At 39.0% G+C, this 14,471-nt stretch overlaps 1 protein-coding gene across 3 annotated transcripts in view; it reads left to right on the top strand.

The window, feature by feature from the left end:
• Positions 1-677: 677 nt before the first annotated feature.
• The window catches only part of TRAPPC8 (trafficking protein particle complex subunit 8), an 89,973-nt gene continuing 76,179 nt past the window's right edge, over positions 678-14,471 (top strand). Inside the window, exons 1-2 of one of the 3 annotated variants that reach the window (XM_047794059.1) lie at positions 678-1,191; positions 8,180-8,374. In XM_047794059.1, the coding sequence (XP_047650015.1) occupies positions 1,035-1,191; positions 8,180-8,374 (352 nt within the window). In that variant the 5' untranslated portion in view covers positions 678-1,034. Of the gene's footprint in view, positions 1,192-5,108; positions 5,181-8,179; positions 8,375-14,471 lie in introns of those variants that run through there. The other 2 variants (XM_047794060.1, XM_047794061.1) reach the window with 2 other exon arrangements.

Below are 14,471 nucleotides of genomic sequence, written 5' to 3'. Positions count from 1 at the left end.
TCGTATGTCCCCAGGCACACACGTTCTCTGAGACCAGCAAGACTGCAGTAGCGCAGGAGTTTCTCTTACACTCGGGTTAACTGCGACGCCCACAACAGCACACATTTCTGCTCACTGCTTGAGTCCCCATTCGTGGTAACCTTTTCTAAATGCTTTCTAAAAAGCATGGCTGTGTTCAAAAGATACGTCGGCCTCTTCAGGCCGGATCCAGAGAAACCCCCAAGAACTGGGAGGACATGGGGACCTCTTCCCTGAGCAGGTGCCCCTAGTCGCTCCACTATGAGCGTGGGAAGGGCGGGGCCAGTGGGCAGGAAGCAGCGCGAACAGCCACATCACTTGCCCACTGTTTCCAGGGGAGGCCGACTGGGCGTGGAAGGCTTACGAGCGCCTCCACCACTGTATCATCACGGATCACAAGCGTCTACCTACTGACTCCCGGTCGCACCTGGAGCGGCTTTGCCAAGCCAGACCTAACGCTGCGTGCCTGTCTGCCTAGCCCCGCCCACTGCACTCGTAGTCCCCGCCCTAGCCCTGCCTAGTAAGGGACCCACCCGTCCCACTTCCGGCGCCGGCCTCCCTACAGGCCTCGGTTGCTCTTTTACTTCCCTCTCCCCGCTCTCTTCCTCCGCCCCTATCGCCTCCTTTGACACTGTCACGTGAGGGGCGAGCGCGGGGGATGCTGGGATAAGTACGCCGGTGGGTCAGGGTTCGGCCTCAATATGGCGATACCGGTGGGACAGTGACCAAGGCTTTGCCGTCGGGAGGATTAACTGGCGATTGTCGGCGTCTCCACTTATCTGGGTGGAATGCGAGGACGCCGGGGCGAGTGCTGAGGAGCGGCGGTGACGGGGAGGGGTCAGTGGCTGGTGCCCCGGGAACCGAGGAAGCATCTGTTCCTTCTATTGGTCTCAAGGCTTTAGTGCCGGGCCCCGCCCGGCCGGGCCAGGCTGGCGGGCGGCGGCAGTAGCTGCTGCAGCCGCTGGATCAGCCTCTGAGTGGGCCGAAAGGCGGACGCCGCCGCCTCTGCCGTGGTGATGGCCCAGTGTGTACAGTCGGTGCAGGAGCTCATCCCGGACTCCTTCGTACCCTGTGTCGCCGCGCTATGCAGCGACGAAGCCGAGCGGCTCACTCGTCTCAATCACCTTAGCTTCGCGGAGTTGCTTAAGCCCTTCTCTCGCCTCACTTCCGAGGGTATGTGGTCTCCCTTTTTCACTGAGCTCCTGCAAAACCGCGGCCGGGAGAGGGAAGTTGGGCGCGGGTGGGGAAGAGAACGGCGATGTTTACATCCAGGAGCCGGTAGAGTGGCGTCGGGCTGGGGCCCCTCTGTCTCTCCGGCGGCCGCTGGAGGAGGGGCCAGGGGAGAGGTTGTCAAGACAGCGTGGTCCTAACCTCCAGCTTTTCTAGGCACTTCCCAGACAAGTTAGGCTGTTAGGTAATTCGTGTAAAAAAAGAGTGGGCCCAGGGAAGGGCAGTGAGACTGTTTCAGCGGCCATAGGGAGGGAATTAGGAAGTTGCAGAGCAGGTGAGGGTAAGATCTGCCTGTTAGACGTTTGAGGTCTTAGTAAAGAAGACGAATCATCTTCCCCTGGGAGTTAAACTGGGCTTTCAAAGTTGTCTTGAGTAGTATTACATTCTTTAGTAGTGAGGCTCATCCTTTTCTAGACTTATGTTTAGTTATTTTACTTTTTTCAACATTTAAATGTGTCCTTAGGTATAAAGTATTATAACTTCTCAAGAAAATGAAAAGTATTATAAAAGTAATGAAACTTGGAACAGCCTTTTTTTTTGCCTGATGAACTAGGAAGTAAGGACAAGTTGTAGTTAATTTAATCGAGATAGTTAGAGTTATCTACATTTATAGGAATGGAAAAGGCCTGACATTTGTTTTTTCCAGATAAGCGTTTAATCACTGGGAGAAATGTCTTATTGAAGAGCTACCTGGTTTTCTCCAGCTTTGGATTCTTTATTAGGGAAAAGTAAGCGTAATATTAACTCCCAAATGTGGTTTAACCAGTATCTTTACCTCCACTTTGCAAAGAGGACATAGCAAAGTTTAGGTGAAGTTCTTTGTAAGAACTTTAAAATAAAAAGTTTCTATAATAAAATAAACGGGCCTATAATAAAGCTGTGTTGAGCCAACGACCATGATTTTTTTTGGTTATGGTGACTTCTCCGCAAAAAAAAATGCTGTGCCATAAATTTATGTATTTACATGCCACAGGTGTATATTCTTTTGTATTTAAAGGAGAAAGGGAGCTATTAAAAAAGAAAACAAAACCCCACAACGCTTTGAAGAGTTCCTGTCTTGGCACAGTGGAAACGAATCCAAGTAGGAACCATGAGGTTGCGGGTTGGATCCCTGGCCTCGCTCAGTGTGTTAAGGATCCCACGTTGCCATGAGCTGTGGTGTAGGTCGCAGACGCAGCTCGGATCCCACATTCCTGTGGTTGTGGTGTAGTCCCGAAGCTGAAGCTCCGATTGGACCCCTAGCCCGGGAACCTCCATATGCCCTGGGTGCGGCCCTAAGAAGGGAAAAACAAAAACAAAACAGTTTGAGAACTCTTGATTTTCTTCAGCCTGTACGTTAATCATCAGTCTCATCTCCTCTAGTATTAAGTCAAAAACAATAAAGTCCTCTCTCTACATTCTTAAATTCTTAAAAAACAAAATGGGGAGCACCAATTTGACTTTGTTCTATATGCTTTTTTCTACTTTGTTAATAAAGAATAATACCACTTGATATTGCTTATGTAGCTTTTGTCTCTTAGTCCTCCTTGAGTTAAAGGTGCTGTCATTAGATACTGTCACTACCACCCTAAATTTGACGACATTGAGGCGTAGAGATGTTAATTTGTCCAGTCTTAGGGGTGGGAAAGTTTTCAAAGCAGGTAGTGTGACTCAAGAGAAGGTGTTCTGGAGTTCCCTTCTTGGTGCAGCGGAAACGAATCCAATTAGTATCCATGAGGATGCAGGTTCAATTCCCGGCCTTGCTCGGTGGTCAAGGATCGGGCATTGCCGTGAGCTGTGGTGTAAGTGGCAGACGCAGCTAGGATCTCGAGTTGCCGTGACTGTGGTGTAGGCCGGCGGCTACAGCTCTTATTTGACCCCTAGCCTGGGACCCTCCATGTGCGGCAGATACGGCTCTAAAAAGAAAAAAAAAAAAAAAAAAAGAGAAGGTGTTCTCAATCAGGTCTTCTTATCTGCTGGCAATACTTATTCACACGAAGGAGCAGTGCTGTCCAATAGTAAAATGATGTGAGTCTCATGTGTAACTTTAAGTTATTTAGTAGGTACGTTGTAAAAGCTAAGAGAAGTGGGTGAAAGTAGTTTAAATAATTTATTTTGGAGTTCTCTTGTGCAGTAGGTTAAGGATCCTGCATTGTCATTGCAGTAGCTCGGGTTGCTGCTGTGTTGTGAGTTTGATCCCTGGCCTGGGAACTACCACATGCAGGGGGGTATGGCCAAAAAAAAAAAAAAAAATCTGTCTCTATGTATTTACATACATATCAGTTCCTGGTGTGGTGCAGTGGGTTAAGAATCCCACTGTAGCTGCTTGGGTGGCTTCCAAGGCAAGGTTTTGATCCCCAGCTGGGCAGAGTGGATTAAATGATTTGGCCTTGCCGAAAGTGCAGTGTAGGTTGCAGCTGCAGCTCAGATTTCAGTGCCTGGCCTGGGAATTTTCACATGCCATGAATGGCAGACATAAAAAAAGAAAAAATCTTTGGACTTTTGGTGCGTACAACCAAACTGCATGGCATTGTCACGGGTATGGCTCTGGTTTGATCCCTGGCCCTGGAACTTCTGTATGTCGCAGATGCAGCCAGCCAATTTAGTTTCTGCTGTGGCACAGTGGGTTAAGGATCCTGTGTTGTGTCTATGGTGTTAAGGGTTCAATCCCTGGCCCAGCTCAGTGGGTTAAGGATCCAGTGTTGTTGCAGCTGTGTCATAGGTTGCAGCTGTGGCCTGGATCTTTGGCCTGGGAACTTCCATATGCTATGGGTGTGCCATATCTAACAAGATATATCTATATAGAGAGATATAGCTCTGTATGTATCTTATTTAAGTCACTGTTTCTAAAGTGTTACCATTTCAACATGTAATATAAAAAAATCATAACAGGATATTTTACATTTTTTAAAATTGCTAAGTCTTTGAAACTTGGTGTGCATTTTACACATAGCACATCTCACTTTGGACTAGAAATGTTTTAGGTGCTTAGTGGACACGTGGCTGGTGCCTCCTATGCTGGACAGTGCAGTGAATAGAGGAGAAAAAATGAAGAGGCTAAAATCAGTACTCTGCTTTCCCTGTGTACTCTTGCTTTCCGTATATCGACCGCAAGCGATTTAGCGAAGGAGCATAGTCAGTTGAGTGTAATAGGTAGAGAGTGGTGGAAGTGGAGAGGGTGGACATTCCCTGTTGAGGACAGAGATGAGGTTAGAATGGTATTGGCAAAAGGTATAAATTATGATTGGTTGGGGATTAGTGGGAAAGCTCACTGTTGGTGTACAGAGTAGTAAGGGAAAATGCTAGATAAGGAAGGATCTTGAATTTTAGAAAAGAAATTTTCCTTTTTTTTTTTTTTTTTTTTAGCTCTTCTCGCAGCATATGAAAGTTCCCAGTCCAGGGATTTAACATATGCCACAGCAGTGACCCAAGCCACTGCAGTGACAACGCCGGATCTTTCTCCTGCTGTGCCACAAAAGAACTCCTAGGGAAGAAATTTTTGATTTCATATCTAATGGTAAATGTGTGGCAGTCATAGATTTCTTGAGTAAGGGTATAAAATTTTGGGAGAGTTGTGTGGTTTAAACCAGTTGAAGTTTTTTTAATACAGTAGAGTTTTATGTGCTACATAAAAATGAAAGATTTAAATATATATATATTCCATAGGACACCAGTTGTATTATATGTTCACTGAAAAAATTTTGTGGTCAAATAAGTTTGCTTAATATAGCATGTGTTTGGGAGAATTACAGTGTCGTTTAGCATATAATTACTCTGGAACACCTGCTATAAAGAGATCTTTTAAAAACTTAATCCAATATTTCCCAAATTTATTTGAACATGGAATTGATTTTTCAGAAACATCTATCTTGAGCAACCAGTATTCCATGGGCAGCCCATACTGGGAAATGTTACTTCCCAGCATTCAAGAAATTATATGGCAACCTATAAAAGTAAGATAATGGTAGAGCTGAATTTCATTTTGAAATTGAGATGTTATATGATGTATAAAGTCACCTTTTGTGATATTATAATCTTAATGAGGCCGTAGTATAATTGTTTAATTTGGAACCTTTTGGACTTTTTGTGTTATTTAATAGCATTTCTGTTAAAAAAATGATTATTTTTAGCTCTTGACTTTCTCTTTATTAGGTTGGTTTTGTGATCCTCCAGTGTAATACTTATATATTGTTGTGTAACAAATTACCTCAAAATTTAGCACCTTAAAACAAAGGCATTTATTGTTTGTTTCTCAGGAATCTGGGAGTGGCTTACCTGGATGGTTCTGGCTCAGGGTCTCTTTTGAGGTTGCGGTGGAGCTGTTTGTCAGCAGTGATCTGGGGCTGGAGGGTCTGCTTCCAGGCTCACTCATTTGCTGTTGGCAAGTCTCACTTCCTCACTAGATGTTGGCCTGAAACCTCAGTTCTCTGCTTTGTGGGCCTCTTCATAGGTTCCCTGAGTGTCTCTATGACATGGCAGTTAGCTTCTCTCAGAGGGAGTGATCAGAGAGAAAACCCAGGATGGAAGCCATACTCTATACCACTGTTTTTGCTATGTTCCATTGCTTACACACACCAATCTTGGAAGGTGGGAAGGGACGAAACAAGTGTGTATGCCAGGAAATACCAGGATCGTTGAGTGCCATTTCAGAAGCTGTCTGCCTCCCATTAACTCATTTCTGGATTATTAGGATTACCCAATAATAATAACCTGATAACTGATAAACCTATTCTGAATATAGGGTACAACTAGAATAACCATTTTTGTGTTAACACTTAAGAATACTAAAGCCAATTTAAAATTTTGAGAGAGGGTTGATACACACATGGCTATTTGAGTTATTTGACAATTATGGATCACCTTCAAGGAAACTACTTGTACAATGTGTTCCTAAAAATATCAGAAATGTACCATAGTATTTTAATGTTTTTTAGTTTTTTTCTTATATAGATCACCTGAGAAGTTTAATTAGGGAGAGAGGCCTGTTTATGTTTGTTTAAATAATTTAGAAAACATTCGCAATTACAGATGAAGAGTATACAAGAAACATCCAGCTCCCTACTACCCAGAGCCAACGAATCTTGTCATACTTGCTTTGTATCTTCCTTTTCTTTAAAAAGAAGTATTATAGATACAGTTGATTTCACCTTCTACCCTTAGCCCCATTTCTTCCCTTCCTTCATCATAGGTAACCATTATAATGGAATTTGCATGTATACTTTCTGTATGTATAGTATATTTAGTTTTTTTTTAACGCAAGTGCACATATTCATGTCACATGTAGTATTTTTATTTATTTATTTATTTATTTATTTTTTGTCTTTTGTCTTTTTAGGGCTGCACCTGCAGCATAAGGCTAGGGGTCTAATCGGAGCTGTAGCTGCTGGTCTGTGCCACAGCCACAGCAACGAGGGATCTGAGCCACGTCTGAGATCTGCACCACAGCTCATGGCAACGCCGGATCCTTAACCCACTGAGCAAGGCCAGGGATTGAACCCGAAACCTCATGGTTCCTAGTCGGATTTGTTAACCATTGAGCCACGACGGGAACTCCTGTAGTATTTTAAAAAAGATTTTTGTCTTAGGTTTTTTAATTAAAAATTTAGAAGTCAGCAGAGAGGACACACAGGAAATTTAGGAAGACAGTTTTTAATGGCTGTAACTTTATTTAAAACATAGGCAGGCCGGAACTTAAAAGTTTGGTTTAAAACATTTTCCATTGGGGAAAAAATATCTTTTATTAGTGGATAGGTACTGAAAGTCAGTTTTCCAAAATTGGCTAGTATTTGTATATGATGATCCATGATGTACTTAAAATTGAGTATGTTGTACATGCTGCCTCCATCACTTCTTGAGCACTTTATGTTATGTGTCAGGTACAGGCTGAGAGCTTTATACTTACTGTATCTTCTAACAGTATCTCACCTAAATCCTTAAAATAACTGTGTGAAGTAGGTTATTTTCTTCACATCTTACAGAGGAAGAAATTGAAGCACAGAAGAGTTTAAAAGTTGTTTAGGATAGCCCTGTTAATAACTGGTGGGTTGGGATTTCAAATAAAGTCAAACTCCAAAAGTTGGGGAGTCAGTACAATGGACTGCTTACAATACTACTATGGGGCGTAATCATCTCATCTGCTTATATTTATAAGAAAAAAATATATGCTCGCATTTCCTACTCTGCACTTGGGCACTGTCTTGGTACAGTCGCCTGAGAACCTGTTCTCTGGACTTAAAGCTCTGAACCACTGGTTATAGATCCCATAGATTTGAGACAAAGCCTATTGTAGGGAGGAGGCAGGAGGTATTGGGTTAGGAGAAGGGATCTGGGCAATGATTTTTTTTTTTTTCTTTGTAATAGACTTTTTTTTTTTTTTTTAAAAGAGCAGATTAAATTCATAGGAAAATTGAGAAGAAAAGTACAGAGAGTTCTCGTATGCCCACTGTTCTAACGTGGACCCAGCCAAAGTAGGCATTGATTTTTATGATAGTAGAATGGGGGCTGAAGATGTAGCCTCATGATTGGGGAAGCTGGGAAGTCTGCATGCAGCATTTAATTCCCCTTTCTTCCCTTTTACTGTGTTCATTGTTGATGCCATGGACCCTGAAATGCCCTCAACCAACCTTAGGGTGAGGTGAGAGAGATTTGATATGGATGGTCATTGGTTCCTGGCAGCTCCAAACATAAGAGGAAGGAAAGGATGTAGAGTAGAGCAGTTGTGAGCAGTAGTGTTGCGGGAGAGGAATTTTAGACTGTCTCACTAGCCCTTTTGGTATATAAGGAAATGTTGTCAGTTGTATTCTGGAAGACTGTACCACTTGGAATTTCTGGTTTCTGAATTAGGCATTCTTTTTGCTTGTAAACCATTAACCCAATTTTTAAATTGTTATAATAGTTGGCTTGTTATGCTTTGTATAGAATTAATTTCAAGTTTTTTTTCTTTTTTTTTAAGTTCATATGAGAGATCCCAATAATCAGCTTCATGTAATTAAAAATTTGAAGATAGCAGTAAGCAACATTATTACCCAACCACCTCAACCTGGAGCCATTCGGAAGCTTTTGAATGATGTTGTTTCTAGCAGTCAGCCTGCAGAAGGATTAGTAGCTAATGTGATTACAGCAGGAGATTATGACCTCAACATCAGTGGTATGTAATAAGATTTATTATTATTTTTTAAATGAAGTTTTCTTTTGTTAGAAAAGGTAATTATGTAACTTGGAAATTACTCAGCAAACATTCAAGCTCTCTTACTGAGAGCTAGAGCCTGGGAATACAGTGTTGAAAAAGAACAGTCTTTGCCTTTAAGGGGTTATAATCAAGTAAGTTGGCAGCCATTCAAATAACTGAATTAAATGATTTCATTTTTTTTTGAATGCACTGTTGAAAAAAAGTCTTTGTTTTTAAGAGGTTATAATCAAGTAAGCAGGCAGCCATTCAAATAACTGTGAATTACATGATTTCATTTTACTTTTTCATAGTGGAAAAAATTTGTTTTATAGTTCTAATTGTAAAATTAATATAAGCTTCATGAGGGCAGGAACTTTGGCTGTTTATTTTATCCCCAGTATCTGAAGTAATTCCTAGAACATATGCATAAAAATATTTCTCAAATGAAAGAACAGTAGGTAAAAAACAACTACTCTTTTGTGATAATACTATGATTATATAAAAACATTAAATTTATTGTATTTTTTATCTTAGTGTTAAGTGGAGGAAATGTTTATAGTATGTAAATATTTAATCTTAATCTGATTTGAATGGTAAATGGTTTTTCATAATAAGATTGGTAGGTAGAATTACTAGTAATATGTAAAATGAGTTAGCAGTATTTGGTGTGATTCTTTTCCAGTATGGAAAAGACTTAATGGGACTGGGATAGATTTTCAGAGAGGAAAGATTAAAAATGCATCATCTAATTAGGATATTTCAGCAGCTTAATAAAGTAATCTTTAGATCAGAATGATATATTATTTATGTTATCACCCCCTAATTGCATAAAGATTTTCCCAACCATACAAAGAGAATTTAAGTGGTATACTTTAGATCATGAAATTAGTTGGTTGCACTTGTGTAAAATAGATTTATTTTGTTTAAATGTTCATAATTTTTTTCCTTTTTATGTTATTTTAATTTCAGCAAGATAAGTTAACATTATAATATTAAGTATAGAATATTATGGTATCTTTACAAATAAAAAGAATCCATTTCAGGATTTTTTTTTTTCTATTTTGGCTTCCCCATGCATATGGAGTTTCCGGGCCAGGGATCAGATCCAAGTCACAGTTTCGACCTAAGCTGCAGCTGTGGCAACACTGGATCCGTAACCCACTGTGCCAGGCCAGGGACTGATCCTATGTTCCAGTCCTCCCAAGATACTGCTAATTCTGCTGTGCAAGAGTGGAAACTCTAGGATATGTATTTTAAGCAGTTCCTGGCATAGCTTATTGTTTTCAGTGTGAGGCAAAATTTGCATATTTTTGGGAAAAAGTGATGGAATTTGAACTATTTTGGTCATCAGTGGAAAATTCATGTTGAAGTGTGAAGGTCAGTGACTCAAATGCCAGAGTGTCAAGGTTTTTATACTACCATAATTATTAAGTAATTGGATAACTTGAATAAGTCACTTACTCAGAATGAGTTTTATTCTCTGAAAACGGGATTGGCTAGATTATTTATTAAGGCCTTTTCTATACCTTTAATCTTGTGATTATGTTTTACATTTTTGTTACTCCTGCTAAAGTGTTTATTGATTTCATACTATATGTTTTGTGTTGAGATATAGAGATGATTAAGACATACTATATATAAAACTTCATAGTTATAACAGCTAATAATTATAATATATTCTAACTTCTAGTATCTTAAAGTCACAATACATCATACTAGAGATATGGCATAAGGGTTATGCCAAAGTGCTGAGGGGCATAGAGAGAGGGATTAACTATCATACTAAAATTTTTTTTTTTCTTATATTGCAGATGTCTTTCACTTACTGTATTAAATAGCTCCTTTTGATAATCTGGTCGTATACTCACTTTATTCTTGAGAATTTTTTTTTTTTACTGTTAGACTATCAATTTTCTTTTTCTTTCTAATCTCATTTTTTAAATTTAATTTACTTTTTAATTTTTTAAATAGTTATTTCCCCAATACAGTTTTTTTTTCTACTGTACAGCATGGTGACCCAGTTACACATACATGTACACATTCTGTTATCACACATTATCATGCTCCATCATAAGTGACTAGACATATTTCCCAGTGCTACACAGCAGGATCTCATTGCTAATCCATTCCAAAGGCAATAGTTTGTTAACTCCAAGCTCCCCAATAATCTCATTTATTTATTAGAGTTGATTTATAATATTTTGCCCATTTCTGCTGTACAGCATAGTGACCCAGTCCCTCTCTCTCTCTCTTTCTCTCTCTCTCTCACACACACAACACACACATGTTCTTTTTCTCATACTATATTCCATCATGATCTATCCCAAGAGATTTGATACAGTTCCTTGTGCTGTACAGTAGGACCTCATTGCTTATCCATTCTAAATGTAGTAGTTTGCATCTACCAACCCCAGACCCCCAGTCCATCCCACCTCCCTACCCTCTCCCCCTTGGCAGCTACAAGTCTGTTTCTATGTCTGTGAGTCTGATTCTGTTTTCTAGATAGGTTCATTTGTGCCATATTTTAGCTTCCACATATAAGTGATATCATATGGTATTTGTCTTTCTCTTTCTGACTGACTTCACTTAGTATGGGAATCTCTAGTTGCATTCAGAGAAATTTTCTTATATTGTTAACATCTTCTCTGTTTTTTTCTGTGTTCTTTCTAGAACTATTGTTGGTTAGATAGAGAACTTCCTGAGTTACTTTTCCTATGTTCTTATCTTTTTTCTAATATTGTACATCTCTGTCTTTTTGTTTCACATCCTGGGGGATATCAGTGATTTCATCTTTCAGCCCAGCTGTTGAATTTCAAATGTTCACTGTCTTTTTTTTTTTTTTTTTTTAAACTTTCTTTGCTTTCTGGATTTCCCTTTTGGTACCGTGATGTTTCATGTTGTGGTATCTTAACTCTGAGGATGTTAGTAAATTGTTGTTGACTTCTTTTGGTTTTTAGGTTTTCTTTTATCCTGTGCTTTTTCTTTCATTTGTATTATTTTTCAGTCTGTTTTGATTTCTTTTTCATATTGGAAACTTCCCTTATATGCCTGCTGAGCCCTTGGCATTATTTTCTGTTTCAAATTGAGGCATTAAAATCCTGATTGGGCATAAAAAAGTTCGTTAGCTTGTGGACTTCTTTATTAAGTCGTGAGGCTGTGAATAGGCTTGAGGGTTGCCCAGTTTTTATTAATCATAATTCTTTTATTTGGGGCCACTTAATAGCTCTAGAGAAAGATTCTTAAATCTGATGTCTGGTTGTCTGTATACTTGGGGTGGGCTTATTTATCCTTTTAGAGTCTATTAAAGTGGTTTGTTATAGTTTACAGGAACAATGTGGTCATGAGTTGGTTGTGAGAAGTTTTATATAATTATATTACTTAATATCCTCAGGTCCCTACTCTCAATAGGGACATCTCAATATAGGGAAAGATTCAGTACTATTTACCTTTAAAAGTGGGTGGAGGCACTGCTATAGGTACTACTAATCTCGTAGGCAGATTTTCAAAAAGAACCACAAGTGGTTAGGATAAACTGTAGAAGAAAACAGTTGCTTCAGCTTCTTTCCCTGCTACCTTAAGGCACCTCTCTTTAGTTTTACTGTTATGTTGTTATCGTTATGTTGTTCCTGAAGACCGGGAGTGTGACATGATGAAGATGAAGTATTGAATTCATTTTAACAAAATTCTATTGTAACAGAATAATACTTTGGAGATTTAAGAGTGGCTTTATCCATTTTAAGTAAGATTAACTCTCTATTTGTCAGAAATACACTTCTGGCTTTTACCATTAATGTGAGTCATCATACTTTTCACCCATTCTATTTATGAAAATCAGGTTAGATATTTACCTCATAGGCTTAGCTTAACAGTGCCATGTTTTCTTTCTTCTTTTTTTCTTTTTTTTGTCTTTTTAGGGCTGCACCTGAGGCATATGGAGGTTCCCAGGCTTGTGGTCGAGTAGGAGCTGCAGCTGCAGGCCTATCCCTAGCCACAGCACCGCCAGATCCGAGCTGCATGTGCGACCTACACCACAGCTTACGGCAACCCCGGATCCTTAACCCACTGAGCGAGGCCAGGGATTGATCCTGCGTCTTCATGGATACTTTTCAGATTCGTTTCCACTGAGCCACAATGGGAACTCCAACAGTTTCATGTTTTCTTCATCAGATTGGTCAACTAAAGCTATTGTTCTTGGTACAATAATTGGTAAGACACACTGATGGAATAGGAAGAATCCTCATTGTATATAGACATTTCCTGTGGTGGTCTCTGTTTTCCAGATCTTTCACACTCTACTCCTTGCATATTTTTTTTTCCTACTCAGCTACTACTTTTTTGTATGTGCTTCAGTTAACATATCTGTCTGAATTTTCTAAAGTGGTGATAACTTTTGTTATCTATTCTATCATCTGTTGTCTATTATGTTCACCCTTGATTTGTAGGATTACTTGCTAAATCCAGGCATTGTGCTCAAATTGTATAATTTGGTCTGCACCTTGTTGTGATAGGAAAGAACATATTTTCTCCCCTTTAAATATGTAGTATACTTTTTCTGATTGCCTTTTTATTGATTGCTGTTATTCTGAAAGATACCATGAAACTTCAGTGAATAGTCATGTGTAAAAAAGTATTTTAAAAGATTTTGTTTAGGAGTTCCCGTCGTGGCGCAGTGGTTAACGAATCCGACTAGGAACCATGAGATCGCTGGTTCGATCCCTGCCCTTGCTCAGTGGGTTAACAATCCGGCGTTGCCGTGAGCTGTGGTGTAGGTTGCAGACAAGGCTCGGATCCCGCGTTGCTGTGGCTCTGGCGTAGGCCGGGGGCTGCAGCTCCGATTCAACCCCTAGCCTGGGAACCTCCATATGCCACAGGAGCGGCCCAAAGAAATAGCAAAAAAGACAAAAAAAAAAAAGATTTTGTTTAAATATTCTTTAGTATTTTTCCCTAGATTTTTACTTAAAAGCAAAACTCACAAAGAACCCTTTTAAAAAGTGACATTTATTTAAAATGCAGGTAGTGCAAGATAGGAACTTAGTGCCTTTTTTTTTCTAGTATCTTGGTATATTTTTCTATTTTTCATTCTAGGAATTATTTATCATTTACTAATTACTTTGAACTATGAGAAAGTGGAAGAATGATGAAATTGCCTGGGATGATGTAGTAGTGAAATAAATCATCACTACTGCGTCGTCCTTCAGTTTTAAATTTTGTATTGCATCTTTTTTCAGGAAGTTATGAAAGAAGTCTGGAGATACCATCTTTATAGTCAACATCTTTTTCTTCTTTGTTTTTCATTAAACATAGTTGAGAATTGATCATTTTTAGCCCATTTTGGCAAAGAAAATGGACAATGAAAGACACAGTTGGTCATAATTATTAGATAATCAGAAGATGAATCCAGTGAAATACAGCATTTTAGACTAACACTATCTAGTAGAAATATGTAAGCCATTTACATTATTTTCAGTGTTCTATAGATGCATTAAAAAATAAAAAGAAACAGGTGAAATGAATATTAATATATTAATTTTTAATTAATAATAAATATATTATTAATTATGTATGTGTGTAATTTCAACATAGAATCAATGGAAAATTTTATTTTTTTTGTATTGTCTTTGAAATTGTGTATTTTATACCTACAACACACCTCATTTCAGACAAGCCACATTTCAAGTGCCTAATAGCCACATGTGGCTAGTGACCACCCCTTATTGGACTCTGATGACAGTGGTGAAATTGATAATATATGGAAATCATAGTCTCTGTGTGTCCAGATGATGATATCTAGAAAGTTTTTCTCAAATTCAAGAATTGATGAGTGAGCAGTGTATTGCTGAGAACAAAAAGAGAATATAATATTTTCATCCAGATAATCACTAATTTAGTGGGAAGGACTTCATACAATATTTTGAGACAATAACCCAGACCATTCTATTTTGTTAAAGGACATTTGACTGTATTCTTTCATTTTTTATGATGTTTATGTTACAGACTTGTAAGTAGACAAATGGTGAAAGCAGATATATATAAGAAAGTAATTGGAAGGAATTAGATGATGTAGAAATGAAAAATT

This window comes from Phacochoerus africanus, chromosome 8 (assembly GCF_016906955.1).
Source record: "Phacochoerus africanus isolate WHEZ1 chromosome 8, ROS_Pafr_v1, whole genome shotgun sequence".
NCBI lineage: Eukaryota > Metazoa > Chordata > Mammalia > Artiodactyla > Suidae > Phacochoerus > Phacochoerus africanus.
The sequence above is the reverse complement of the archived record's forward strand: the minus strand, read 5'-3'. Positions and strand labels throughout refer to the sequence as shown.